Source organism: Notolepis coatsorum, assembly GCF_963971535.1.
Source record: "Notolepis coatsorum genome assembly, chromosome: 4".
NCBI lineage: Eukaryota > Metazoa > Chordata > Actinopteri > Aulopiformes > Paralepididae > Notolepis > Notolepis coatsorum.
The window spans coordinates 83551757-83579256 of record NC_140168.1 but is presented as its reverse complement, the minus strand read 5'-3'; the positions used below and the strand labels follow the sequence as shown (position 1 = coordinate 83579256).

Here is a 27500-nt window from a genome sequence, read left to right as displayed (position 1 = left end):
CTGGGCAGACCACGTGTGGTGCTTTCATCCGAGGAGTTCTGGGCAAGGACGAGTGGACCTGCACATTGGATTACCTTACCCGGGCGACGGCGAGCCCTACACGGCTTGGATTATCTACTTGCTTTGGGTGCTTTGATTATGCCATGGATAACAGCCAACACTGGTAAGTGTTGGAACTACCCCCGAGAGGAGTCCAGGTGAGACGGCGCTCTAACCCGAGTGAGGTCGCCTCACGTCTCTTCGTTGTGGACCGGCAGCTACCGTCTACAAGAGGGCCCAACTGTATTCATCTGTGGACCAAGGTTCTGTGGGCACCGTGTTCAGCACTCTGAATTCTCCCAAGAAATCGTTGGCCAGATGGGATATCGCCAGCGGCTCTCCTAACCCCCCCCCCCCTACTGACTTACAACCAGCGGGACCCCCCTTTAGTATATCCAGCTATAATCATTAAGTACCATCGCTATAGTTCCCTAAAGAACCAGGTTGTATACTTGCTTCCTGCGTAACCAGAGATTGGACATTCAATGTTGATTTGCCTACGAATACTCATTTGCCTTACAAGTGCATTCAAATCATAAATGTCATTACGTGAACGTTGTATATACCCTTTGCTATATATTAAAGATTCGACGGATACATTTGTGTGGACTTGGTTTCATCAGGTGGGAAAGTGTTCATCATATCTATATCATGTACTGTGTGGCCAGTAGTTAAAGTACATAAAGCGGTAGTGGTTTAATGATACCATACTTATCAATACAGTCAGGGAATTGTACCCCTCAGTTACAATTGGTCCTTCGAGCCGGAGGGTAACTAGTGTAATATTAATATAGTGTTATTAATATTGAAATGGCCTATGATGAACACTCCACGAAACGGTCCTCCTAACGTAGAACGCCCGCGGCGCAGACGACAGCCACCTCCGTACTTAGAGGATTACGCTGTCAGTCAACTACCTAGCCTTCTACAAACGGTAAACGCGGTAAAAGTAGAAAGTAAAATTATGTCTGACCTTAACGACCAGGTTACCCCGACCACAGAGGCCCTAGTGGGTTCTAATGTAACTGACCAAGCTCACGGTGGGGACCAGGAGGGAGCTGACATGCCTTTACCCCCCGCCAATACCGGAGAAGTAGTCCCCGACCAGCCCCGGGAGGAAGACAACCCTACAGAGAGAGAACTCTGCACGGAAGAAGAGGAGGAGAGCGCCGAGGAAATAGAGCTCCAGGACTCCCCAACGAGTACCGCCAGGAGCGGCTCACCTCTACAACCGTCTTCCCCCAGCGAAGCGGAGAGGATGCTATCACAGGCGTTCCTCGTCAGCCTGACAGCCTCTACCGAACGCGATCGACTCCAGGGTGAACGCGATCGACTTCAGGGTGAACGCGATCGACTCCAGACACAGCAACGGAGCGAAGAAGAGCGCATACGCCTGGAGATGAGACGCCTTCAGACGGAAGAGAATATGGCAAGAGACCGAGCAGACACCCAGCGTGCCGCTGCCGGTGCCCAAAGAGAAGCAGAGCGCGACCTCGCTCTCATCCAGCGCGAAACCGAGCGCGACAGACTACAACCCGAGCGCACAATATAGCGCTAGCCTATGCCACCTCTACGACACGTATATGGGATTACGTAATCCAAGAGATAAGGCATATTGACCGCCTACCCCCAGCAACAGACAATCGCTCATTAGACGACCTGTCTATAAAAGTGCAGTCCCTGGTAGGGATGCTGGGAGCGCAACGAGAAAAGGGTATGCACGAGCTATACGCCAACTCTAACGTCGAGAGGATTTTAGAGAAGCTGCCACCCGCCAGACAAGAGCGCTTTAGGCGGCAGAGAGACCACCGTGATCCTAACGGTCCCGAACCATCCCTCCTCGATCTAGCCGACTTCCTGGCGAGAGAAGTCAGCAGCTTACGACTGGATACGTTCGTGCGGAGCACACCAAGCTCCAGAGAGGGACCCAGGAGAATAAACGATGGAAGAAGATCGGTGACTGTCATGCACCAATCAGAATCAGTACCGAGCAGTAAGAACCACAGTACCCCCTCGAGAAAAGAGAAGTGGAAGATGGTGTGCCCGTACTGCGAGAAGGAACACTGGCTGTCACAATGTGACCTGTTCACAAAGATGAATGCAGAAGAAGTGAGTCAATGGATAAAGTCCAACAGGCGCTGTTACCGATGTGCGCGCAGTCACATGGCAGCCGAGTGCCGCCTAAAGAAGAGGTGCAGTCGGTGTGACGGAGCCCACCTAGATGTCCTACACGACAGTAACAGAAGAAAGCCTGCACCTGCACCATCGAGCAGCACCAAGGCAAGTGTCATGTACATTGACCCCGCCAGCAGCAGCGGCGCCCAAGTGCTCTTAAAGGTAGTCCGTGTAACATTGAGCTACCAAGATAAAGTCATGGACACTTACGCCGTCCTTGATGACGGGTCAGAGAAGACCCTTCTGCTCGCGTCCGCTGCGGCCCAGCTGGGACTGCGGGGGAGCGAGAACCAAATGACGATTCGGACAATAAGAAGAGATTTAAAGACGATAAAAGGCGAGAATGTCTCCTTCACTATCGCAGCAAGCGGGCAGCCAGAGCGACGGTATAGGATTACAAATGCTTTCACCAGCCAAGAAATAGGACTATCACAGTACACCTACCCCATCGCCAAGCTGATGGATAAATATGTGCACCTGCGTCAACTACCTATCCCGCTCATAGACGGCGCCACCCCGACCCTGCTGATAGGCTCCGACCATGCAGACCTCATAGTCCCGATAGACCGGGTCCATACAGGACCCAGAGGCTGTCCTGCAGCAGTCGAGACCCGCCTAGGATGGACACTACAAGGCCCCCTCGCTAAATCTCTCAACCGAACAGCAGCCACTAGCTGCCTCCACTCCAGAGTGACAGAAGAAGACACCACTCTCCTGCAGCATGTCGAGAGGCTATGGACACTAGAGACAATGCCCTTTAAGAACGAAAAGAAAGACATTCGTTCTAAAGAAGACATTTACGCCATAAACCTCCTCGAGCAAGGGACAAAGAGAGTCACAGTCGGCGGAGTGATGAGATACGCAACTCCACTCCTGAGGCGAGAGGGAATGCCCACCTTTCACGCCACGAAAGAAGCTACGGAGCGGTATCTATTGAACACAGAGCGGCGCCTAGCCAAAGACCCCGCTCAAGAGAGTGTGTACCGCGCTGAGATTGAGAAGCTAATCACAGCGAGACACGTAATGAAGATTGACATTAAAGAGGCCGATCAGACGACCGAATCATGGTACGTGCCGCACCACAAGGTCCACCACAACGGCAAGGATCGCATTGTGTTTAACTGCAGCTACCAGATCGGATCCCAGAATCTGAATAAAGAGCTCTTGCCCGGCCCCACACTCGGCCCCTCTCTACTAGGCGTGCTACTACGCTTCCGCCAGGACAAGGTGGCTATCAGCGGGGATATCAAAGGGATGTTCCTGCAGGTGAGACTAGTGGAGGAGGATAAGCCCCTACTGCGGTTTCTATGGAGAGAGAGGATCGGAGATGAGCACCCAGCCATCTACCAATGGGAAGTCCTCCCCTTCGGAACCACATGCAGCCCGTGCTGTGCTACATTTGCACTACAGAAACACGTCGCAGAGGACCCAGCAGCAGATGAAGAGGTCCGACACAGTGTGAAGAACAGTTTCTACGTGGACAACTGTTTACAAAGCGTTTCGACCCAAGAAGAAGCCGAGGCTCTCCTACTCAAGCTACGCGCCTCCCTGATCAAAGGCGGCTTTGATCTCAGGCAGTGGGCCAGCAGCGACCCGCACGTATATTGCGCAGCCTCTCCCCCGCGGACAAGGCTGCCAGCAGCGAGACCTGGATGGCGACAGTCCCAGGAGAAGCCCAAGAAATGACACTAGGACTAGTCTGGCGCTTCAGAACGGACTCGCTCCACTATAGACACAAACCCCTGACCACGGAGCAGGGAAGGTCGACGGCGATACCGACCACCAGACGGAGTGTGTATAGAACACTCGCCAGACAATATGACCTGTTGGGATGTATTCTACCTTACACCACCAGGGCAAAGATGATTGTACGAGCACTATGGGACAAGGACCAGGGCTGGGACGACCCAATACCCGCACCCCTTGCCTCCACATGGAGAGAGTGGGAGACGGAGCTCCGCTCACTCCCAGGCGTCAATATACGCCGCAGCTACTTCCCACCCACAGTGAGGCCAGAGACATGCAAGATGGATCTACACGTCTTCAGCGACGCCTCCGAAGTAGCCTATGGATCTGTGGCCTACTTGCGTGCCCAAGAGAAGGGAGGAGAGATACACACTGCTTTCATCCTGGCTCGCTCAAGAATAGCCCCACGAAAGCAACAATCTATCCCGCGTCTAGAGCTCTGCGCAGCCCTAGCAGGAGCGCATCTAGCCACGTTAATCCAACGTGAACTCACCATTCCGGTGCACAGAACAATCTTGTGGTCAGATTCCACGACAGTACTCACATGGATCAAGTCTGATTCATGCAGATACAAAGTCTTCGTGGGAGTCAGAGTCACCGAGATTCAAGAGTTAACAGAAGCAGCGAGCTGGCGGTATGTGGACACCAAACACAACCCAGCTGACGTCATCACCCGGGGAATGTCCCTAGATGACCTCACCCGTCACAACATCTACAGTGACGGACCAGAGTTCCTCAAGCTCCCGGAAGGAGAGTGGCCTACGCCCACCCCACGGGAGGCGAGTAAAGAGGAGGCTGAGAACAAGAAACCTATGTTCTGTGGACTGAGCACAGTCGCCTCCACAGACCCCAACATAGATGACTGCCTCACCCTACAGAGTGCGCAACTAAAGACATTTCTGTGGCACCACCCAGAGATTCAGCCCACTGCCGACATTTCAGCAGCTGACTACGAAGAAGCAGAACTTCTTCTACTACAACGAGCCCAGAGAGACTCGTTCTCCGATGAGCTAGACTGTCTACAGGGAGGAAAGCCCGTCCCATCAGACAGCAGACTGCTCCACCTGGCACCCGAGAGTGACGCCCATAATCTCATCAGAGTGGGTGGTCGTCTGCGGAGAGCCCCCGACCTACCGGATGACGTTAAGTACCCGATAGTCTTGAACAGCCGACACAAGGTCACAGAGCTGATCATAAAGAAATACGACGAGGATGTACACCACGCAGGAGCAGAGAGAGTCTTCGCGCAGATCAGACGTCGCTATTGGATACTTCAAGGGAGAGAAGCAGTGCGACGCTTCCAGCGAACCTGTCTAGACTGCCGAAAGTGGCGCGCGCAGCCCAGCATACCCCGGATGGCTGACCTACCTCCCTGTCGCCTCCGACTCGGCGACAAGCCATTCCACTCCACAGGCATGGACTGTTTTGGCCCGTTGTATATAAAGAAAGGAAGAGGAACCGAGAAGCGGTGGGGTATTGTATTCAAATGCATGACCACCAGAGCGATACATATCGAACTCCTTCCAACCATGAGCACAGACTCATTCCTTATGGCCTTCCGAAGATTCACATCACGGAAAGGAAAACCGTCTACATTGTTGTCTGATCACGGGACAAACTTCAAAGGCGGAGAAAGAGAGCTGAGAGAGAGCTTCCAAGCTATGGGCCCAGAACTTAAGACCCACCTCGCTCCATCCCAGATTGACTTCCAGTTTAATCCCCCGAACGCACCCCACTTCGGTGGAACCTGGGAACGAGAAGTACGTTCTATAAAGACAGCCCTGTACGCCGTGCTTGGGGCCCAGACTGTAGCGGAAGAAGTCCTAATGACAGTCCTCACGGAGATCGAGGGAGTATTGAACTCCAAGCCCCTCGGCTACGTCTCCAGTGATATAGCAGATGTCGACCCAGTCACCCCCAACACACTCTTGATGGGGCGGCTGGACCCCGCGCTACCCCAGACAATGTACAGGCCTGAAGAAGCGAACGGCCGAAGAATGTGGAGGTACAGTCAAGTACTAGCTGACAAGTTTTGGAACAGCTTTCTACTCCACTACCTACCGTCTCTACAGACCCGCCAGAAGTGGGTAAAAGAGAGAGACAATTTGACAGAAGGAACAGTCGTCATGATTATCGACCAGTCACTACCCAGAGCTATGTGGCCGGCTGGCCGCGTAAGCAAAGTGATCACCGGTGCCGATGGCAAAATCCGAGCAGCTGAGGTGCTCGTCCAAGGGCGAACTTACACACGACCCGTGGCGAGGCTAATAGAACTGCCCAGACTCCCAGACACTATCGATGACGACCATGACCCCATGACTTTGTGAGTTGACTGACCCTTACAGCGGACCTTGAGTGGTAGACAGTGCGGTCAATCTGTCTCTGCTTAGCTAATTAGGTGGGACTAATTAGGGGGCGGCTGTTGTGAAGGATCAGATTAAACCGAATATATATATTTATTTATGGATATATATTTAATAGTATTTGTATATCGTTTGATATCCCTTGTATATTCCTTGTACATATACACTGAATATCCCTTTGGTCTACTAACAGCCCATAATAGTTTCATTCTCTCATTGGACAAGAACTTGGCGCCAGCAGCCAAGCCCCTTGGTTCAAGTTCAATCGTGCCGACGAACATGTCGTTACTAGCCCCGGTTCCGCGTAGGAATACGTCTGCCGAAATACGAATGGTACTATTTGTTCGCAGCGCATATATATATGGCGCAAGTAAAGTAGAACTTCCCTTAGCCCTTAGTTCTTTACCCTCCAACCTAGTGGCAAGACGTTAAGCCTCACCCACGATACACGTGTGGTGCAGTATGGTCAACTTGGCCTCAGAATGGTATTGAGACATCGTGTGGATTAATAGTTGAATTGTCATAGTTTGGCACTATACCGTCGAGTGGGACGTATTTCTATTAAGTTAATAATAGTCTATTATGTATGGTGCATCGTTCGGTTAGAGTTATAAAGTGAGCAGTACCCCCATCGTTTTCCTCGCGTTATCTAGAGTCTTAACCAGGCTGGGCAGACCACGTGTGGTGCTTTCATCCGAGGAGTTCTGGGCAAGGACGAGTGGACCTGCACATTGGATTACCTTACCCGGGCGACGGCGAGCCCTACACGGCTTGGATTATCTACTTGCTTTGGGTGCTTTGATTATGCCATGGATAACAGCCAACACTGGTAAGTGTTGGAACTATCCCCGAGAGGAGTCCAGGTGAGACAGCGCTCTAACCCGAGTGAGGTCGCCTCACGTCTCTTCGTTGTGGACCGGCAGCTACCGTCTACAAGAGGGCCCAACTGTATTCATCTGTGGACCAAGGTTCTGTGGGCACCGTGTTCAGCACTCTGAATTCTCCCAAGAAATCGTTGGCCAGATGGGATATCGCCAGCGGCTCTCCTAACCCCCCCCCCCCCCCTACTGACTTACAACCAGCGGGACCCCCCTTTAGTATATCCAGCTATAATCATTAAGTACCATCGCTATAGTTCCCTAAAGAACCAGGTTGTATACTTGCTTCCTGCGTAACCAGAGATTGGACATTCAATGTTGATTTGCCTACGAATACTCATTTGCCTTACAAGTGCATTCAAATCATAAATGTCATTACGTGAACGTTGTATATACCCTTTGCTATATATTAAAGATTCGACGGATACATTTGTGTGGACTTGGTTTCATCAGGTGGGAAAGTGTTCATCATATCTATATCATGTACTGTGTGGCCAGTAGTTAAAGTACATAAAGCGGTAGTGGTTTAATGATACCATACTTATCAATACAGTCAGGGAATTGTACCCCTCAGTTACAATTATTATTGTTATTATTATTATTATTATTATTATTATTATTATTATTATTATTATTATTATTATTATTATTATTATTATTATTATTATTATTATTATTATTATTATTATTATTATTATTATTATTATTATTATTATTATTATTATTATTATTACTTTTGCAGAATTTAAAACTAAACTAAGGAGCTACAAGGACACTGAAAGAATGCGCGTGAGTGGGAGACCCGCCAAAAGTGCAGGTGACCGGGCAGTCGAGGACACGGATCACGTGCTTCAGATGTCTGGCCTGAAAGGGCATAAAGCCAGAGCCTGTCAACGAAGGCAGTGGTGTCGTCTCTGTAAAAGCAACACGCGCCGGTATGCAACCTGCAGACGGAAACAGCGGCGGGACGGCACGCGAAAGGGTTTCTGAGGAGACAGCGGAGACTTCCGGGTGAGCGACGGGGACGCCCAGACCCAGCGACGGCGCGATATATATCGACACGAGAGGCTTGATGGTCGACACCACGGGGCGACTTCAGATATTATCGTCACAGATATAGCAAAGTTCAAGAAATTCTACGACACGTTTCAGTCACACTGCGTGGAGTTAGCTGATGGCACAAGATGCACATCATGCATAATGATAAAGAGTGTGCGATAGTGTCTGTGTGTGCTTGCAAGAGAGAGAAAGATGTGGAGACTGGAGAGAGAGTGTGTGTGTTTACTCACAGGGGGTCCCACGGGACCTGGGGGGCCCTTGCTGTCCTGGGTGCAGGTGCAGGCTTTGGGCATGGCAGGGCAATCAACCTCCTTCCTCTGGTTCAACACAGAGGATAAAACAAATGACAAGCAGGACGATATAACAATATAATACAAACACAACAACAAAACAATGACTGGGGATGAGAGCAGGAGGATGGTATAATAAGACAAAAGGAAGTAATTTGCCAAAAAAAAAAAAAAATAATAACCTTCTTACTGTCTTATACTATCATGCACTCTTCCTACTATACTAATCTTTCTTACTAATGTCTTTCCAACGATACACTTAACACTGCAGCACCCAAGTTGCAGCACTGTTTGATGAACATTGTTAAGAGTTGTACCCTTCCTGCTGAATTGTCGTACAGAACTTGTAAGTCGCTTTGGATAAAAGTGTCAGCTAAATTACAAAATGTAAACGTAAATAGTGTAAGTAGGTGAATTCTACATATCATAAATATATATATATATCCATAATCATTCCTATATTTTTCTTCATACATCTAGTCTATTTCTGAATATATCTTGTATGTATTATTCAATAGTGAACAGGTTCTCACACAAGAGGTAAAAGGTCGAGTTCCCATCTAACGGAATGAACAGACCTAATGTGACCCAGGAATTTAAGTATGTCCATGTTAGTTTATGCCCCAATGGTTGCTATCATGAAGAACGCCTGGTACCCTGCTATCTTGTCTTAAATGTTGTGGAAAGATAAACACCAAGTTGACTTACGTGTCCTTAAATGTAATGGCTGTGTTTATGTTGCTTTTGTTGTAAGGGGATATAAGACTCTACCCTACAGTATGTCATTTTACTCCTTCCCTCCTTACCTCTTCTCCTTCTCACTCTTCTTATCTTTCTCTCTTTGTTAGCTTTCATTTCGATTAATTTAATTATCTTCGGACTATTACATTTGTATTTAAAAAAAAATATATATATATTTTATTCTATTTATTTTTAGGCTTTCTGTATTTTTCACCCATCCCAATTTAGTCGTTATGCCAATTCCCTTCCTGGTCGCATTGCCCCACTGTTGGCCTGGGGAGGGTGTAGAACTACCACATGCCTCCTCCGATGTGGAGTCGCCAGCCGCTTCTTTTCACCTGACAGTGAGGAGTTTCACTGGCAGAGCGTAACGCGTGCGGAGGTTCACGCTCCCCCAGATCCCCTCCCTGCTGAACAGGCGCCCTGACCGACCAGTATGAGTCGTAGTACACATAATCCACCGGCTTCCCACCCACTAACATTGCCAATTGTGTTAGTAGGGATGACTGACCAAGCCGGATTGGATTTGTATTTTGTATGGATCCATAATCTCATTGGATCCATATTGAACTTTAGAGCTTTTAGACCACCCTTAACCGGGTACAGATTAGGGATGTGCCGATATCGATACTGGTAAGGGATATCGGTCCAATACTGAAGCTAAAATAGGGTATTGGTGTTGGAGAATTTATCCCGATACTCAAATCCGATACCAAGAAACGTGTAGAGTGCCAGAAATCAAAGCAAGGTGACTTGATTTGCTGCATTTGAATTGTCACTGTTCAGTAAAAGCGATGGATCATATAGGTACTGTACTTGGTATTGGCCAAACAAGTTTAGTGCTTTAGGAATGAAAAAACAATATACTATAGGTATGATTAATAATTGGTCTTCAGGTATGTTTTTCCTTCCGCTGTTAATATGCTCTCTTTTTTGGCAATTTGTATACCTAGATTATTACATAGAATGAACTTTGACCTCACCAGACCAGGAAGTTCACAGCACTTGTCTCTGCTGGCCCAGGACGTGCTGCAGATGATGTCAAACGCCTGGAGCTGGAACTGAAGACAGAACAACAAACACATGCCTAAGATTATGTCAGAAACATCTTTTATTGAACTGTTTAGGTGGAAAAGGATACATTTTATGAGCAAGCCGCCATCTTGAAAAAACCGAGACACACGAATTGTCTCTTTCCTCTGAACTAGACTATTATGTCCAGAACCTTCTACCCATCACATAGTTCTGGTGTGTGTGTGTGTGTGTGTGTGTGTGTGTGTGTGTGTGTGTGTGTGTGTGTGTGTGTGTGTGTGTGTGTGTGTGTGTGTGTGTGTGTGTGTGTGTGTGTGTGTGTGTGTGTGTGTGTGTGTGTGTGTGTGTGTACTGTAGTAATTTAACTCACTGGGGCAGAGTTGTCTCTCTTCCCTGTGGAGCGGACCAACCTGCCCAGAACCTCCAGGCCGTCTGTGGTGATGTTTCCTGCAGCGTTGATGTTCTTCTCAGCCACCAGCTTACAGTCGATCATCACCTTGGCGCTGGTCTTACTGATGGTGATGTGCAGCTGGGAAAGGAAGGGAGAAGAGATATAGTCTCGTATAGCCAGACATACAGCCATTATCATTGCACACTAGGGGGAAACATGTTCTGGGTAGTGTGTGTATTCACACCAGTCACAGTTGGCTAGTGCTAAGCCCAAAGGCCAATGGGAGGCTTATACTGAAATAGTCTACCAATGGGAGGCTTATACTGAAATAGTCGGCCAATGGGAGGCTTATACTGAAATAGTCGGCCAACGGGAGGTTTATACTGAAATAGTCGGCCAATGGGAGGCTTATACTGAAATAGTCGGCCAACAGGAGGTTTATACTGAAATAGTTGGCCAATGGGAGGCTTATACTGAAATAGTCGGCCAATGGGAGGCTTATACTGAAATAGTCGGCCAACAGGAGGTTTATATTGAAATAGTCGGCCAATGGGAGGCTTATACTGAAATAGTCGGCCAATGGGAGGCTTATACTGAAATAGTCTACCAATGGGAGGCTTATACTGAAATAGTCGGCCAACGGGAGGTTTATACTGAAATAGTCGGCCAATGGGAGGCTTATACTGAAATAGTCGGCCAATGGGAGGCTTATACTGAAATAGTCGGCCAATGGGAGGCTTATACTGAAATAGTCGGCCAACGGGAGGTTTATACTGAAATAGTCGGCCAATGGGAGGCTTATACTGAAATAGTCGGTCAACGGGAGGTTTATACTGAAATAGTCGGCCAATGGGAGGCTTATACTGAAATAGTCGGCCAATGGGAGGCTTATACTGAAATAGTCGGCCAATGGGAGGCTTATACTGAAATAGTCGGCCAATGGGAGGTTTATACTGAAATAGTCGGCCAATGGGAGGCTTATACTGAAATAGTCGGTCAACGGGAGGTTTATACTGAAATAGTCGGCCAATGGGAGGCTTATACTGAAATAGTCGGCCAATGGGAGGCTTATACTGAAATAGTCGGCCAACAGGAGGTTTATATTGAAATAGTCGGCCAATGGGAGGCTTATACTGAAATAGTCTACCAATGGGAGGCGTATACTGAAATAGTCGGCCAATGGGAGGCTTATACTGAAATAGTCGGCCAACGGGAGGCTTATACTGAAATAGTCGGCCAATGGGAGGCTTATACTGAAATAGTCGGCCAACGGGAGGCTTATACTGAAATAGTCGGCCAATGGGAGGCTTATACTGAAATAGTCGGCCAACGGGAGGTTTATACTGAAATAGTCGGCCAATGGGAGGCTTATACTGAAATAGTCAGCCAACAGGAGGTTTATATTGAAATAGTCGGCCAATGGGAGGCTTAGAGTTTAGAGCCAGCCAGCTAGTCAGTCGGCCAGTGACCGCGTCTAGTGAGATGACAGAAGGTCCTGACCTTATGGAAGCTTCCATAGAAGAGCTTCTTGATGTCTGGTCCTTCGAAGGTGACGGTCTGGAACTCTCCCCTGTAGTCATTGTTGAAGAAAGTCACAGTCTTTCCTCCATCTGGAGACAAACAACAGAGAAATCACAACAGAGGCCTTTTACCATATGTTTAGAATGCCCACATTTTGTCCTCCATTTTGGAGGAACCAACAGGTGCTATGTGCAAAACTATGGTTTCTATGTGTCGATATATATGAGAAATGTGTGTTACTGTTGATATATGAGAAATAACAAATACTTGTATCATTTGGTGTCTTATTACTGGATCTTGTAAACAAGTCACAGTAGAACAGTAATATCATGCTTTTCCAGTGTTTTACCTACTCTACCACTGCACAGAAGTTAAGCATTTTCTTTCAAAAGTGGTTACCAATGGTTACAGGCAGTCATGTTGGCAGAGTAAAAGGTTTTGGTACCCACTGGTAGGATGAGGGACCGCTATATGTTGAAAATGGGGATTTGAGGGTCAAACGACACACACACGTTCACATTTACATTGTGTCATTTAGCTGACGCTTTTATCCAAAGCAAGTTTTGTACAACAAGACAGCAGGAAGGGTACAACTCTATCAGCTGAGTAACAATGTTCATCAAAGTGTTGAGTGCTATAGTGTAGGTTAGTATATTAGGACAAGTGCATGACAGTAAGGTTAGTTAGGGTTAGAGTATTTTATTTTAATCTTTTTTATATATATATTTTTTTATTTCATTTCAGATAATGATTTAAGAAGTGTGTCTTTAGTCGACCGCGAAAGAGTGGACGGGTTTCGGCGAAAGATTGGACACACACACACACTCACTCACTCCCTCACTCACTGTCCAGTATAAGCCCCCCTCCCCTCACTCACTGTCCAGTATAAGCCCCCCTCCCCTCACTCACTGTCCAGTATAACTCCGCCCCCCCCTCCCCCCCTCCCCTCACTCACTGTCCAGTATAACCCCCCCCCTCACTCACTGTCCAGTATAACTCCGCCCCCCTCACTCACTGTCCAGTATAACCCCCCCCCCCCCCTCACTCACTGTCCAGTATAACTCCGACCAGTGGTTCGTTGTCCTTGTCCAGTATCTCCCAGAGAGCGAAGGGTTCCGCTGGGGTGTTGGGCAGCAGTCTGAACAGAAGGGTGATGGTGTAGTCTGAGGGCAGACCCTCAGGGTGGAGGAACCTGGAGAGAGGAGGAGAGGGTCAGGGTCAGGGTTCAAGGTTCAAGGTCAGGGTGTAGTCTGAGGGCAGACCACAGTAGTCCTACAAGTAGCCTTGTGTGTGTGTTTTGGTTATGGCTGTGTGTTTTAGAGGTTATGACTGTATGTGTGTTTTAGAGGTTATGACTGTATGTGTGTTTTATATGTTATGACTGTATGTGTGTTTTATATGTTATGACTGTATGTGTGTTTTAGATGTTATGGCTGTATGTGTGTTTTAGATGTTATGACTGTATGTGTGTTTTATATGTTATGACTGTATGTGTGTTTTATATGTTATGACTGTATGTGTGTTTTAGAGGTTATGACTGTATGTGTGTTTTAGATGTTATGACTGTATGTGTGTTTTATATGTTATGACTGTATGTGTGTTTTATATGTTATGACTGTATGTGTGTTTTAGAGGTTATGACTGTATGTGTGTTTTAGATGTTATGGCTTTATGTGTGTTTTAGAGGTTATGACTGTATGTGTGTTTTAGAGGTTATGACTGTATGTGTGTTTTAGATGTTATGACTGTATGTGTGTTTTAGAGGTTATATTTGTATGTGTGTTTTAGATGTTATGACTGTATGTGTGTTTTAGAGGTTATGACTGTATGTGTGTTTTAGAGATTATGATTGTATGTGTGTTTTATATGTTATGGCTGTATGTGTGTTTTAGAGGTTATTACTGTATGTGTGTTTTAGAGGTTATGACTGTATGTGTGTTTTATATGTTATGACTGTATGTGTGTTTTAGAGGTTATTACTGTATGTGTTTTAGATGTTATGACTGTATGTGTGTTTTAGATGTTATGACTGTATGTGTGTTTTATATGTTATGACTGTATGTGTGTTTTATATGTTATGACTGTATGTGTGTTTTAGATGTTATGGCTGTATGTGTGTTTTATATGTTATGACTGTATGTGTGTTTTAGAGGTTATGACTGTATGTGTGTTTTATATGTTATGACTGTATGTGTTTTATATGTTATGACTGTATGTGTGTTTTAGAGGTTATGACTGTATGTGTGTTTTAGAGGTTATGACTGTATGTGTGTTTTATATGTTATGACTGTATGTGTTTTATATGTTATGCCTGTATGTGTTTTAGAGGTTATGACTGTATGTATGTTTTAGAGGTTATGACTGTATGTGTGTTTTATATGTTATGACTGTATGTGTGTTTTAGAGGTTATGACTGTATGTGTGTTTTATATGTTATGACTGTATGTGTGTTTTAGATGTTATGACTGTATGTGTGTTTTATATGTTATGACTGTATGTGTGTTTTATATGTTATGACTGTATGTGTGTTTTAGAGGTTATGACTGTATGTGTGTTTTATATGTTATGACTGTATGTGTGTTTTAGAGGTTATGACTGTATGTGTGTTTTATATGTTATGACTGTATGTGTGTTTTATATGTTATGACTGTATGTGTGTTTTAGATGTTATGACTGTATGTGTGTTTTAGAGGTTATGACTGTATGTGTTTTAGAGGTTATGACTGTATGTGTGTTTTAGAGGTTATGACTATGTGTGTTTTATATGTTATGGCTGTATGTGTGTTTTATATGTTATGACTGTATGTGTGTTTTATATGTTATGACTGTATGTGTGTTTTAGAGGTTATGACTGTATGTGTTTTAGAGGTTATGACTGTATGTGTTTTATATGTTATGACTGTATGTGTGTTTTAGAGGTTATGACTGTATGTGTGTTTTAGAGGTTATGACTGTATGTGTTTTATATGTTATGACTGTATGTGTGTTTTAGAGGTTATGGCTGTATGTGTGTTTTAGAGGTTATGACTGTATGTGTGTTTTAGCTGTTATGACTGTATGTGTGTTTTATATGTTATGACTGTATGTGTGTTTTAGAGATTATGACTGTATGTGTGTTTTATATGTTATGGCTGTATGTGTGTTTTAGAGGTTATGACTGTATGTGTGTTTTATATGTTATGACTGTATGTGTGTTTTAGAGGTTATGACTGTATGTGTTTTAGATGTTATGACTGTATGTGTGTTTTATATGTTATGACTGTATGTGTGTTTTATATGTTATGACTGTATGTGTGTTTTATATGTTATGACTGTATGTGTGTTTTAGATGTTATGGCTGTATGTGTTTTAGAGGTTATGACTGTATGTGTGTTTTATATGTTATGACTGTATGTGTGTTTTAGAGGTTATGACTGTATGTGTTTTAGAGGTTATGACTGTATGTGTGTTTTATATGTTATGACTGTATGTGTGTTTTATATGTTATGACTGTATGTGTGTTTTAGAGGTTATGACTGCATGTGTGTTTTATATGTTATGACTGTATGTGTGTTTTAGAGGTTATGACTGTATGTGTGTTTTAGAGGTTATGACTGTATTTGTGTTTTATATGTTATGACTGTATGTGTTTTATATGTTATGACTGTATGTTTGTTTTAGAGGTTATGACTGTATGTGTGTTTTAGAGGTTATGGCTGTATAAGTGTTTTAGATGTTATGACTGTATGTGTGTTTTAGATGTTATGACTGTATGTGTGTTTTAGAGGTTATGACTGTATGTGTGTTTTATATGTTATGACTGTATGTGTGTTTTAGAGGTTATGACTGTACAGTATGTGTGTTTTAGAGGTTATGACTGTATGTGTGTTTTAGAGGTTATGACTGTATGTGTGTTTTAGATGTTATGACTGTATGTGTGTTTTATATGTTATGACTGCATGTGTGTTTTATATGTTATGACTGTATGTGTGTTTTAGAGGTTATGGCTGTATGTGTGTTTTAGATGTTATGACTGTATGTGTGTTTTAGAGGTTATGACTGTATGTGTGTTTTAGATGTTATGACTGTATGTGTGTTTTATATGTTATGACTGTATGTGTGTTTTAGAGGTTATGACTGTATGTGTGTTTTAGAGGTTATGACTGTATGTGTGTTTTATATGTTATGACTGTATGTGTGTTTTATATGTTATGACTGTATGTGTGTTTTAGAGGTTATGACTGTATGTGTGTTTTAGAGGTTATGACTGTGTGTGTGTTTTAGAGGTTATGACTGTATGTGTGTTTTAGAGGTTATGACTGTACAGTATGTGTGTTTTAGAGGTTATGACTGTATGTGTGTTTTAGAGGTTATGACTGTATGTGTGTTTTAGATGTTATGACTGTATGTGTGTTTTATATGTTATGACTGTATGTGTGTTTTAGAGGTTATGACTGTATGTGTGTTTTAGAGGTTATGACTGTATGTGTGTTTTAGAGGTTATGACTGTATGTGTGTTTTAGAGGTTATGACTGTACAGTATGTGTGTTTTAGAGGTTATGACTGTATGTGTGTTTTAGAGGTTATGACTGTATGTGTGTTTTAGAGGTTCAAGTCAAGTCAAGTCAAGTCAAGAGTTTTATTTGTCACGGCATACGGATATACAATGAAATGCGGGTGGTCTTGCCCACAACGATGTGCAATTGGTACAACATATAACATATAATAGAATCCAATACAAAAAATGTGTGCAATAAAATTGTGCAATAACAGGTAGCAGGTAACAATAAATTTGTGCAATGACGGGTAACAGTTGGCAGTTAACAGTAGTAGTAATAGTAGTGCAATACACTGTTACTGTTGCTAATACTAATTTAAAGTGGCCTTTCCTTTTGGCAATAAGTGAGGGTGCGTGCGGCCTGAGTGTGTGCCCGCTCATGCTAAAGTGTTAAGTGGCTGCTCGTGTGTGAGCGTGCACAGTGTGCGTGTCGTGTGTGTGTTCATGTGTGCTTGTGTGTGGACAGTTCAATGTTCTGAGCACTCAATGTACATTGTTCATGGCTCTGATGGCCTGGGGGAAGAAGCTGAGCCTAAACCGCTCTGTCCTAGTAGCTGAGATTTGCAGGCGTCTGCCTGACCTCAGCAGCTGAAACAGGCTGTTATTGGGGTGGTGAGGGTCTTTCATTATCCTGCAGGCTCTGGATTTGCACCTCTTGTTGTATAGAACCTGCAGGGGGGGTAGTGCAATACCCGTGGTACGCTCGGCTGAGCGCACCACTTTCTGTAGGGCCTTCTTGTCCTGTGCCGTGCTGTTTCCATACCAGGCAGTGATGTTTCCGGTCAGGATGCTCTCTACAGCTCCTGAGTAGAAGGACTGGAGTATCTTCCCCGATACTCTGAACTTCCTTAACTGTCTCAGGTGGTAGAGACGCTGTTTCGCCTTATTTACTACTGTGCTTATGTGTGTTGACCATGTCAGGTCCTCTGAGATGTGGACCCCCAGGTACTTGAAGCTGCTCACCCTGTCCACGGTAGCCCCGTTTATCATCAGTGGTGTGTGTGTCCCCTGCTGTCCTCTCCTATAATCCACGATCAGTTCCTTGGTTTTGCCAATGTTCAGGAGCAGGCTGTTGTCCTGGCACCAGCGTTCCAGTACCTCCACCTCCTCCCGGTAGGCCTTCTCGTTGTTGTCCGAGATCAGCCCCACCACCACCGTGTCATCTGCGAACTTCACTATGGAGTTGGAGCTGAACTTGGCCACACAGTCGTGTGTGTAGAGTGAGTACAGCAGGGGGCTCAGAACACAGCCCTGGGGGGACCCGATGCTCAGGGTGATGGTGTTGGAGGTCTGACCCCCCACCCTGACCGCCTGGGGTCTTTCGCTCAGAAAGTCCAGTACCCAGGCGCTCAGGGCGGAGCTCAGACCTAGCTCGATCAGCTTGTCCACCAGTCTGGTGGGGACTATGGTGTTGAACGCTGAGCTGTAGTCAATGAACAACAGTCTCACATAGCCCCCCTTCTGACGGTCAAGGTGCGAGAGGGTGCTGTGCAGTACCTGGGAGACCGCGTCGTCGGTGGACCTGTTTGTCCTGTATGCAAATTGCATAGGGTCCATATCACTGGGGAGGGAGGCACAAATGTGGTCCTTGACCAGCCTCTCGAAACATTTCATGACCACAGAGGTGAGTGCCACCGGTCTGTAGTCATTTGGACATGCTGGGGAGGGTTTCTTCGGCACAGGGATGATGGTAGACCTCTTGAAGCAGGCAGGGACCACTGACTCCGCCAGTGATTGATTAAATATGACGGTGAACACAGGGGCCAGCTGGTTGGCACAGGTCTTGAGTATACGTCCTGTTATGCCATCTGGGCCAGCAGCCTTCCTGGTGTTCACCTGCATAAATGCTCTTCTCACACTGTGTTCCGACAACGAGAGAGCGTCCCCCCCCCCTCGCGGTTGCCCCCCCCCCTCCACAACAGCCGGCGCGCCAGTGACGTCACTAGCCGGAGAGCCAGCAGCGCCACTGTCTACACCAAACCGAGCGTAGAAGGTGTTGAGCTTGTCCGCGAGGGAGGCGTCGTCGCTCCCCATTGACGGGGCGCTGACTTTATAATCAGTTATGGTTATGACTGTATGTGTGTTTTATATGTTATGACTGTATGTGTGTTTTAGAGGTTATGACTGTACAGTATGTGTTGTGAAGGGCCAGATTAAACCGAATATATATATTTATTATATATATATATTTAATTGTATTTGTATATTCTCTAATATTCCTTGATATCCCTTGTATATTCCTTGTACAATATGCATTGAATATCCATTCTAGCCTACTGAACATCCCATAATAGTCTCCATTCTACTATTGGTCGAGACCTTGGTGCCAGGCTGCCATACCCCCCAGACCCAGTTCAAACGTACCGCTCAACATGTACGAACAAGTCCTAGTTCCGCGTAGGAATCTGGCTACCGCACCACTAATGGGACTATTTGTTCATAGTGCGTATATATACTGCGCTACTAAAGTAGGACTTCCTTTTCAGTCCAGTTTCTTACCCTCCAATAGAGTCACAGACGTAAAGCCTCCCTGCGACGCCACGTGTGGGAGTAAGGCCAAGTTCGGCCTACCATCGGTATTGAGACATCGTGTATATTAATATTTGAATAGTCATATTTGGCACTATATCGTCGAGTTGGACGTAGTCTATTAAGCTAATAATAGTCTGTTAATATATAGTGCTTCGTGCGGTGAGAATACTACCGTAGTCAGCACCCCATCGTTTCGGGCAGAAAACTGGCTGCTTATCCAGGATGATCGACCCCATGTGAGATTGCACCCGAGGAGCCCCAGAGCCGACGAGCGAGTGGACCTGTATACCGGATTATTCTACCGACGACAGCCCGCCTTCCCAGGCACGGATTATGCTTTGTATACGTTGATTATTCCATGGATAAAGACCCCCGACACTGCCGTGTGTTGGAACCCCCCCCCCTGGAGAGGACGCAAGGTGAGGAGACGCTCTGCAAGACGAGGTCGCTTCACGTCTCTCCTCCGTGGACCGGAGGACGCCGGCCCACAAAGAGTCCACCTGCTTTCATCTGTGGTCCAAGGATCGCCGGCGCATTGAACGGCACTACAGTGGGTTCACCTGGGATACCCTTGGCCGGATGAGGCAGCCGGACTCTACCCCCCCCCCCTTCCTACTCCTGTCGGCTTACAAGCGACCGGATTAACCCCCCCTAGTGTATCCAGTCTATAATCATTAAAGTATCATTGCTGTTATTCCTTAACTATTCCAGGTCGTATATGTACCACCTGCGCCTTCAGAGATTGGACATTCTCTATTGATATACCGACGAATACTCTTGCCATAAAAGTGCATACTAATTCCCATTCATAAATGTGATTGATTTGATTAAGTGCTTGCTCTACACACCATCGCTGTGTAGAAATAAAGACCTATTTCTAATTCGTACATTTGTGTTGGATCCGTTTCATCTACGTGACAGTGTTCATCATAATATATTTATGCCGAGTACTGGGTGGCCGAATATTAAGTACAAAGGTAGTGGTAGTAAGTATCATATCTAGTAATACAGTCAGGGAATTGTACCCCTCAGTTACAATTGGTCCTTCGAGCCGGAGGGTAATTAGTGTAATATTAATATAGTGTTATTAATATTGAAATGGCCTATGATGAACACTCCACGAAACGATCCTCCTAACCAACGCCCGCAGCGCGAACGACGGCTCCCTCAGTACTTAGAGGCTTACGCTGTCAGTCAACAACCTAGTCTTCTACTAACAGTAAACGCGGTAAAACTAGAAAGTAAAAGTATGTCTAACCCCAACGCCCAGACTACCCCGACCATAGAGGCCCCTACGGGTTCTAATGTAACTGACCAAGTTCACGGTGGGGACCAGTGGGAACCAGACATGACTTCACACCCCGCCAGTACTGAAGAAGTAGTCCCCGATGAGTCCCGGGAGGAATACAACGCTACCGAGAGAGAACTCGGCACGGAAGAAGACGGGGAGAGCACCGTGGAGATAGAGCTCCAAGGCTCCGCAAGGAGTACCCCGAGGGAAGGCTCCCCTATACAACCGCCTTCTCCCAGCGAGGCAGAGAGGACCCTACAACAGGCCTTCCTCATCAGCCTGAACGCCGCTGCTGAACGCGACCGACTGCAGATCCAGCAGCGGAGCGAAGAAGAGCATATACGTCTAGAAATAAGACGCATTCAGAGGGAAGAGAATGTGGCCCGAGACCGAGCAGACAGCCAGCGAGCAGCTGCTGGTGCTCTACGGGACGCAGAGCGCGACAGACAGCAAGCGCAACTAATAGAACAGCTGATCAGACGGACAACACCCTCTCCCTCCGCCAGAGGCTCCAGGAACTCGTCTAGACACACCTCCAGGGCGGCATCCCCTAGCCGAGTAAACAACCCTGAACTTGACCAACAGACGAGGTATATACCCCCCACAGACCACCTCCCCCCACCGGTCCAAGCGAGACCTAGCAACCGGGAAGGAGCAGCATATCCTGTGGAGAGGCTAAACCAGAGACTACAAGCACTGGATGACCTAACTGAAGACGAAGAGGAGGAGAACCACGCCCGACGACAGCACAGTACTCTACCGGACCAGGAGGTCCGGTACAGCCCAGGCCATACTCCCGCGGAGCTGCGCTACAGACCCCCGACTCTATACACGGGTGAGCACGACGCACGACCCGCACCGAGGAACAGCACCTGGACAAGCGGGCCATGGTACACTGCCGGTACCAGCCCATACCAAGGAGCGGGAGGAGACTCGCCTAGGAGGCCTCTCCCCCAACGCTCGCCGATGTATCCACAGTCAGCGTCATACATTGGCACGCCTATGGTACCCGACTTCACCCAAGAGAACCGGGCCCAGTATACAGAACTCCGCATGTGTCTGGAGACCATGTTGGTGGATGTATTGGATGAACGCCATAAATACGCCATCCTACTGAAGCACTTAAAGGTACCCCGCGCACATAATATAGCGCTCGCCTACGCGACTTCCACCACCCCATACACAGCAGCGCTGGTAGCATTGGACCAGAGGTATGGGCGCATATGGGATTACGTGATCCAGGAGATCCGACACATCGACCGCTTACCCCCAGCAATAGACAATCGAGCACTGGACGACCTGTCCATCAGAGTGCAGTCCCTGGTAGGGATGTTGGGAGCGCAGAGAGAGAAGGGGAGGCATGAACTTTACGCCAACTCAAATGTGGAAAGGATCTTGGAGAAGCTGCCGCCCGCTCGACAGGAGCGTTTTAGGCGGCAGAGAGACCACCGAGACCCGAATGGCCCCGAACCGAACCTCCTCGATCTAGCAGACTTCCTGGCGAGAGAAGTCAGCAGCCTACGGCTAGATACATTCGGACGGAGCACCCCTGGCCCCAGAGAAGGAACCAGACGACTAAATGATGGAAGAAGATCGGTGACTGTGATGCACCAATCGGAGTCAGTACCGAGCAGCAGGAGCCACAGTACCCCCTCCAGAACGGAGAAGTGGAAGATAGTGTGCCCCTACTGTGAGAAAGAACACTGGCTAGCGCAATGTGACTCCTTCCCCAAGCTGAACGCGGAGGAAGCAAGTCAATGGATAAAGTCCAACAAGCGCTGTTTTCGCTGTGCGCGCTCACACATGGCAGCCGAACGCCGCTTAAAGAAAAGGTGCACCAAGTGCGATGGAGCCCATCTGGACATACTTCACGACAGTAACAGACGGCGCCCTTCACCCGCACCATCCAGCAGCAAAGCGAGCGTCATGTACATCGATCCCGCCAGCAGCAGTGGAGCCCGAGTACTCCTAAAAGTAGTGCGTGTGACACTAAGCTACCAGAATAAAGTCCTGGACACTTACGCCGTCCTCGATGACGGGTCAGAGAAGACCCTGCTGCTCGCCTCCGCTGCGGCCCAGCTAGGGCTGCGGGGAAGCGAAACCCAAATGACAATTCGGACAATAAGACGAGATTTGAAGACGATAAAGGGCGAGAATGTCTCATTCTCTATCGCAGCAAGCGGCCAGCCTGAGCGACGGTACCAGATTACAGACGCTTTCACCAGCCAAGAAATAGGACTGTCGCGGTACACATACCCCGTCGCCAAGCTGATGGAGAAATATGTACATCTGCGCAAGTTACCGATCCCGCTCATAGACAATGCTATGCCGACCCTGTTGATAGGCTCCGACCATGCAGACCTCATTGTCCCGATAGACCGGGTTCATACCGGACCCCGAGGCTGTCCTGCAGTAGTCGAGACCCGTTTGGGATGGACTCTCCAAGGCCCGCTCGCCAAATCTCTCAACCGAAGTACAGCCACTAGATGTCTCCACTCCCGAGTCACGGAGGGAGAAACCGCACTCCTGCAACACGTAGAGCGGTTATGGACCTTGGAACAAATGCCCTTTAAGAACGGAAAGAAAGACATTCGCTCTAAAGATGACATTTACGCCATTCACCTCCTCGAGACAGGGACCAAGAGAGTCCCGGTCAACGGCGTGTTGAGATACGCCACGCCACTCCTGCAGCGAGAAGGAATGCCTACTTTCCACGCCAAGACAGACGCCACAGAACGGTACCTGCTGAACACGGAGCGGCGCTTAGCCAAGAACCCCGCCCAAGAGAGTGTATACCGCGCTGAGATTGAGAAGCTCATCACAGCGGGACACGTCACAAAGATGGACATTAAAGAGGCTGACCAGACCACTGAATCGTGGTACGTGCCTCACCACAAGGTCCATCACAACGGTAAAGACCGCATAGTATTTAACTGCAGCTACCAGATCGGATCCCAAGATCTGAATGGAGAGTTGCTGCCCGGTCCCACACTCGGCCCCTCCCTACTCGGCGTTCTACTCCGCTTCCGCCAGGAAAAGGTGGCCATCAGCGGGGACATTAAAGGAATGTTCCTGCAGGTGAGATTAGTAGAGGAGGACAAGCCCCTGTTACGGTTCCTATGGAGAGAGAAGCCAGGAGATGAGCACCCAGCCATCTACCAATGGGAAGTCCTCCCCTTCGGAACGACGTGCAGCCCCTGCTGTGCTACATTTGCACTACAGAAACATGTAGCAGAGGACCCAGCAGCGGACGAAGAGGTCCGACAGAGCGTAAAGAACAGCTTCTACGTAGACAACTGTCTACAAAGCCTTTCAACCCAGGAAGAAGCCGAGGCTCTCCTGATTAAACTCCGCGCCTCATTGATCAAAGGCGGCTTTGATCTCAGGCAGTGGGCCAGCAGCGATCCGCAAGTACTGCGCAGCCTCTCCTCCGAGGACAAGGCAGCCAGCAGCGAGACCTGGATGGCTACAATCCCGGGAGAAGCCCAGGAGATGACCCTGGGATTGGTGTGGCGATTCAAAACAGATTCGCTTCACTACAGACACAAGCCCCTGACTACGGAGCAGGGAAGGCCGGCGGCGGCGCCGACCACCAGACGGAGTGTGTACACAACACTCGCCCGACAATATGACCCGCTAGGATGTATTCTACCGTACTCCACCAGGGCAAAAATGATTGTACGAGCATTGTGGGACAAGGACCAGGGCTGGGACGACCCCATTCCCGCACACCTTGCATCCACCTGGAGAGAGTGGGAGATGGAGCTCCACTCACTCCCAGGCGTTAATATGCGCCGAAGCTACTTCCCACCCACGGTGAGGCCAGAGACATGTAAAATGGACTTACACGTCTTCAGTGACGCCTCAGAGGTCGCATACGGATCAGTAGCCTACTTGCGGGCCCAAGAAAAGGGGGGAGAGATCTACACAGCATTTGTCCTCGCCCGCTCGAGAATAGCCCCACGCAAGCAACAATCTATCCCACGCCTAGAGCTCTGCGCAGCCCTAGCCGGAGCGCACCTAGCCACGCTCATCCAACGTGAGCTCACCATACCGGTGTCTAGAACAATCCTGTGGTCAGATTCCACGACAGTACTCGCCTGGATCAAATCGGACTCATGCAAGTACAAAGTCTTCGTGGGAGTCAGAGTCACCGAGATTCAAGACTTAACCGAAGAGTTAACCGGAGAAACAGAGTGGCGCTACGTTGATACAAAACAGAACCCAGCTGACGTCATCACCCGGGGAATTCCCCTAGATGACCTCACCCGTTCCTAAGACTCCCGGAAGGACAGTGGCCCATGCCTATCCCGAGGGAAGCAAGTCCAGAGGAGGTGGAAAATAAGAAGCCTGTGTTCTGTGGATTGAGCACTGTTATCTCCGCAGACCCCACCATAGAGAGTGCACAACAAAGGACATTCCTACTGCACTACCTACCGTCTCTACAGACCCGCCAGAAGTGGGTAAAGGAGAGAGACAATTTGACAGAAGGAACAGTCGTCATGATTATTGATCAATCACTGCCCAGAGCTATGTGGCCGGCCGGCCGCGTAAGCAAAGTGATCACCGGTGCCGACGGCAAGGTCCGAGCAGCTGAAGTGCTTGTCCAGGGTCGCACTTACACCCGTCCCGTGGCGAGGCTCATAGAACTGCCCCGACTCCCAGACACAATCGATGATGACCATGACCCTATAACCCTATGACTTTGTGAAGTTGACTGACCCCTACAGCAAACCCTTATGTGTAAATAGACAACGCGATTAATCTGTCTCTGCTTAACTGATTAGGTCTGGGACCAATCAGGGGGTGGCTGTTGTGAAGGGCCAGATTAAACCGAATATATATATATTTATTATATATATATATTTAATTGTATTTGTATATTCTCTAATATTCCTTGATATCCCTTGTATATTCCTTGTACAATATGCATTGAATATCCATTCTAGCCTACTGAACATCCCATAATAGTCTCCATTCTACTATTGGTCGAGACCTTGGTGCCAGGCTGCCATACCCCCCAGACCCAGTTCAAACGTACCGCTCAACATGTACGAACAAGTCCTAGTTCCGCGTAGGAATCTGGCTACCGCACCACTAATGGGACTATTTGTTCATAGTGCGTATATATACTGCGCTACTAAAGTAGGACTTCCTTTTCAGTCCAGTTTCTTACCCTCCAATAGAGTCACAGACGTAAAGCCTCCCCGCGACGCCACGTGTGGGAGTAAGGCCAAGTTCGGCCTACCATCGGTATTGAGACATCGTGTATATTAATATTTGAATAGTCATATTTGGCACTATATCGTCGAGTTGGACGTAGTCTATTAAGCTAATAATAGTCTGTTAATATATAGTGCTTCGTGCGGTGAGAATACTACCGTAGTCAGCACCCCATCGTTTCGGGCAGAAAACTGGCTGCTTATCCAGGATGATCGACCCCATGTGAGATTGCACCCGAGGAGCCCCAGAGCCGACGAGCGAGTGGACCTGTATACCGGATTATTCTACCGACGACAGCCCGCCTTCTCAGGCACGGATTATGCTTTGTATACGTTGATTATTCCATGGATAAAGACCCCCGACACTGCCGTGTGTTGGAACCCCCCCCCCTGGAGAGGACGCAAGGTGAGGAGACGCTCTGCAAGACGAGGTCGCTTCACGTCTCTCCTCCGTGGACCGGAGGACGCCGGCCCACAAAGAGTCCACCTGCTTTCATCTGTGGTCCAAGGATCGCCGGCGCATTGAACGGCACTACAGTGGGTTCACCTGGGATACCCTTGGCCGGATGAGGCAGCCGGACTCTACCCCCCCCCCCTTCCTACTCCTGTCGGCTTACAAGCGACCGGATTAACCCCCCCTAGTGTATCTAGTCTATAATCATTAAAGTATCATTGCTGTTATTCCTTAACTATTCCAGGTCGTATATGTACCACCTGCGCCTTCAGAGATTGGACATTCTCTATTGATATACCGACGAATACTCTTGCCATAAAAGTGCATACTAATTCCCATTCATAAATGTGATTGATTTGATTAAGTGCTTGCTCTACACACCATCGCTGTGTAGAAATAAAGACCTATTTCTAATCCGTACATTTGTGTTGGATCCGTTTCATCTACGTGACAGTGTTCATCATAATATATTTATGCCGAGTACTGGGTGGCCGAATATTAAGTACAAAGGTAGTGGTAGTAAGTATCATATCTAGTAATACAGTCAGGGAATTGTACCCCTCAGTTACAGTATGTGTGTTTTAGAGGTTATGACTGTATGTGTGTTTTAGAGGTTATGACTGTATGTGTGTTTTAGATGTTATGACTGTATGTGTGTTTTAGAGGTTATGACTGTATGTGTGTTTTATATGTTATGACTGTATGTGTGTTTTAGAGGTTATGACTGTATGTGTGTTTTATATGTTATGACTGTATGTGTGTTTTAGAGGTTATGACTGCATGTGTGTTTTAGAGGTTATGACTGCATGTGTGTTTTAGAGGTTATGACTGTATGTGTGTTTTATATGTTATGACTGCATGTGTGTTTTATATGTTATGACCAGTGTTGGGACTAACGCGTTACAAAGTAACGCGTTACAGAAACGAAGTTACTTTTTGCCGCAACTAGTACTCTAACGCATTACTTTTGAAATTCAGTAACGCTACTTACGTTACTGAATGGTTTGTTAGTTCGTTACTGCGTTCTTTTTATGTAGATTCATAGCGAGCGTCCTTATTTCGCCTGCGTTTGTTTTGTTTACTGTAGACTGAAAGGCGCTATATAAAACGAAGTATTATTATTATTATTATTTCTTTCCGTAGCCTCATTCTGGTTTCGCACTTCTGATTGGCCACTGACGTTCTGAAAGAAATAGGCGCTCTCTACAGTAAACAACAAGAGGACGCTC

The 27500-nt window shown here is 47.3% G+C and overlaps 1 protein-coding gene across 1 annotated transcript in view; it reads right to left on the bottom strand.

Moving 5' to 3' along the window:
* Positions 1-27500, bottom strand: part of col14a1b (collagen, type XIV, alpha 1b) — a 334004-nt gene that overhangs the window by 38650 nt on the left and 267854 nt on the right. Inside the window, exons 27-31 of the mRNA XM_084312005.1 lie at positions 13285-13427; positions 12215-12324; positions 10694-10852; positions 10275-10352; positions 8491-8577 (exon numbers count right to left, since the gene is read on the bottom strand). Coding sequence (XP_084168131.1) covers positions 8491-8577; positions 10275-10352; positions 10694-10852; positions 12215-12324; positions 13285-13427 — 577 coding nt within the window. The remainder of the gene's footprint in view (positions 1-8490; positions 8578-10274; positions 10353-10693; positions 10853-12214; positions 12325-13284; positions 13428-27500) is intronic.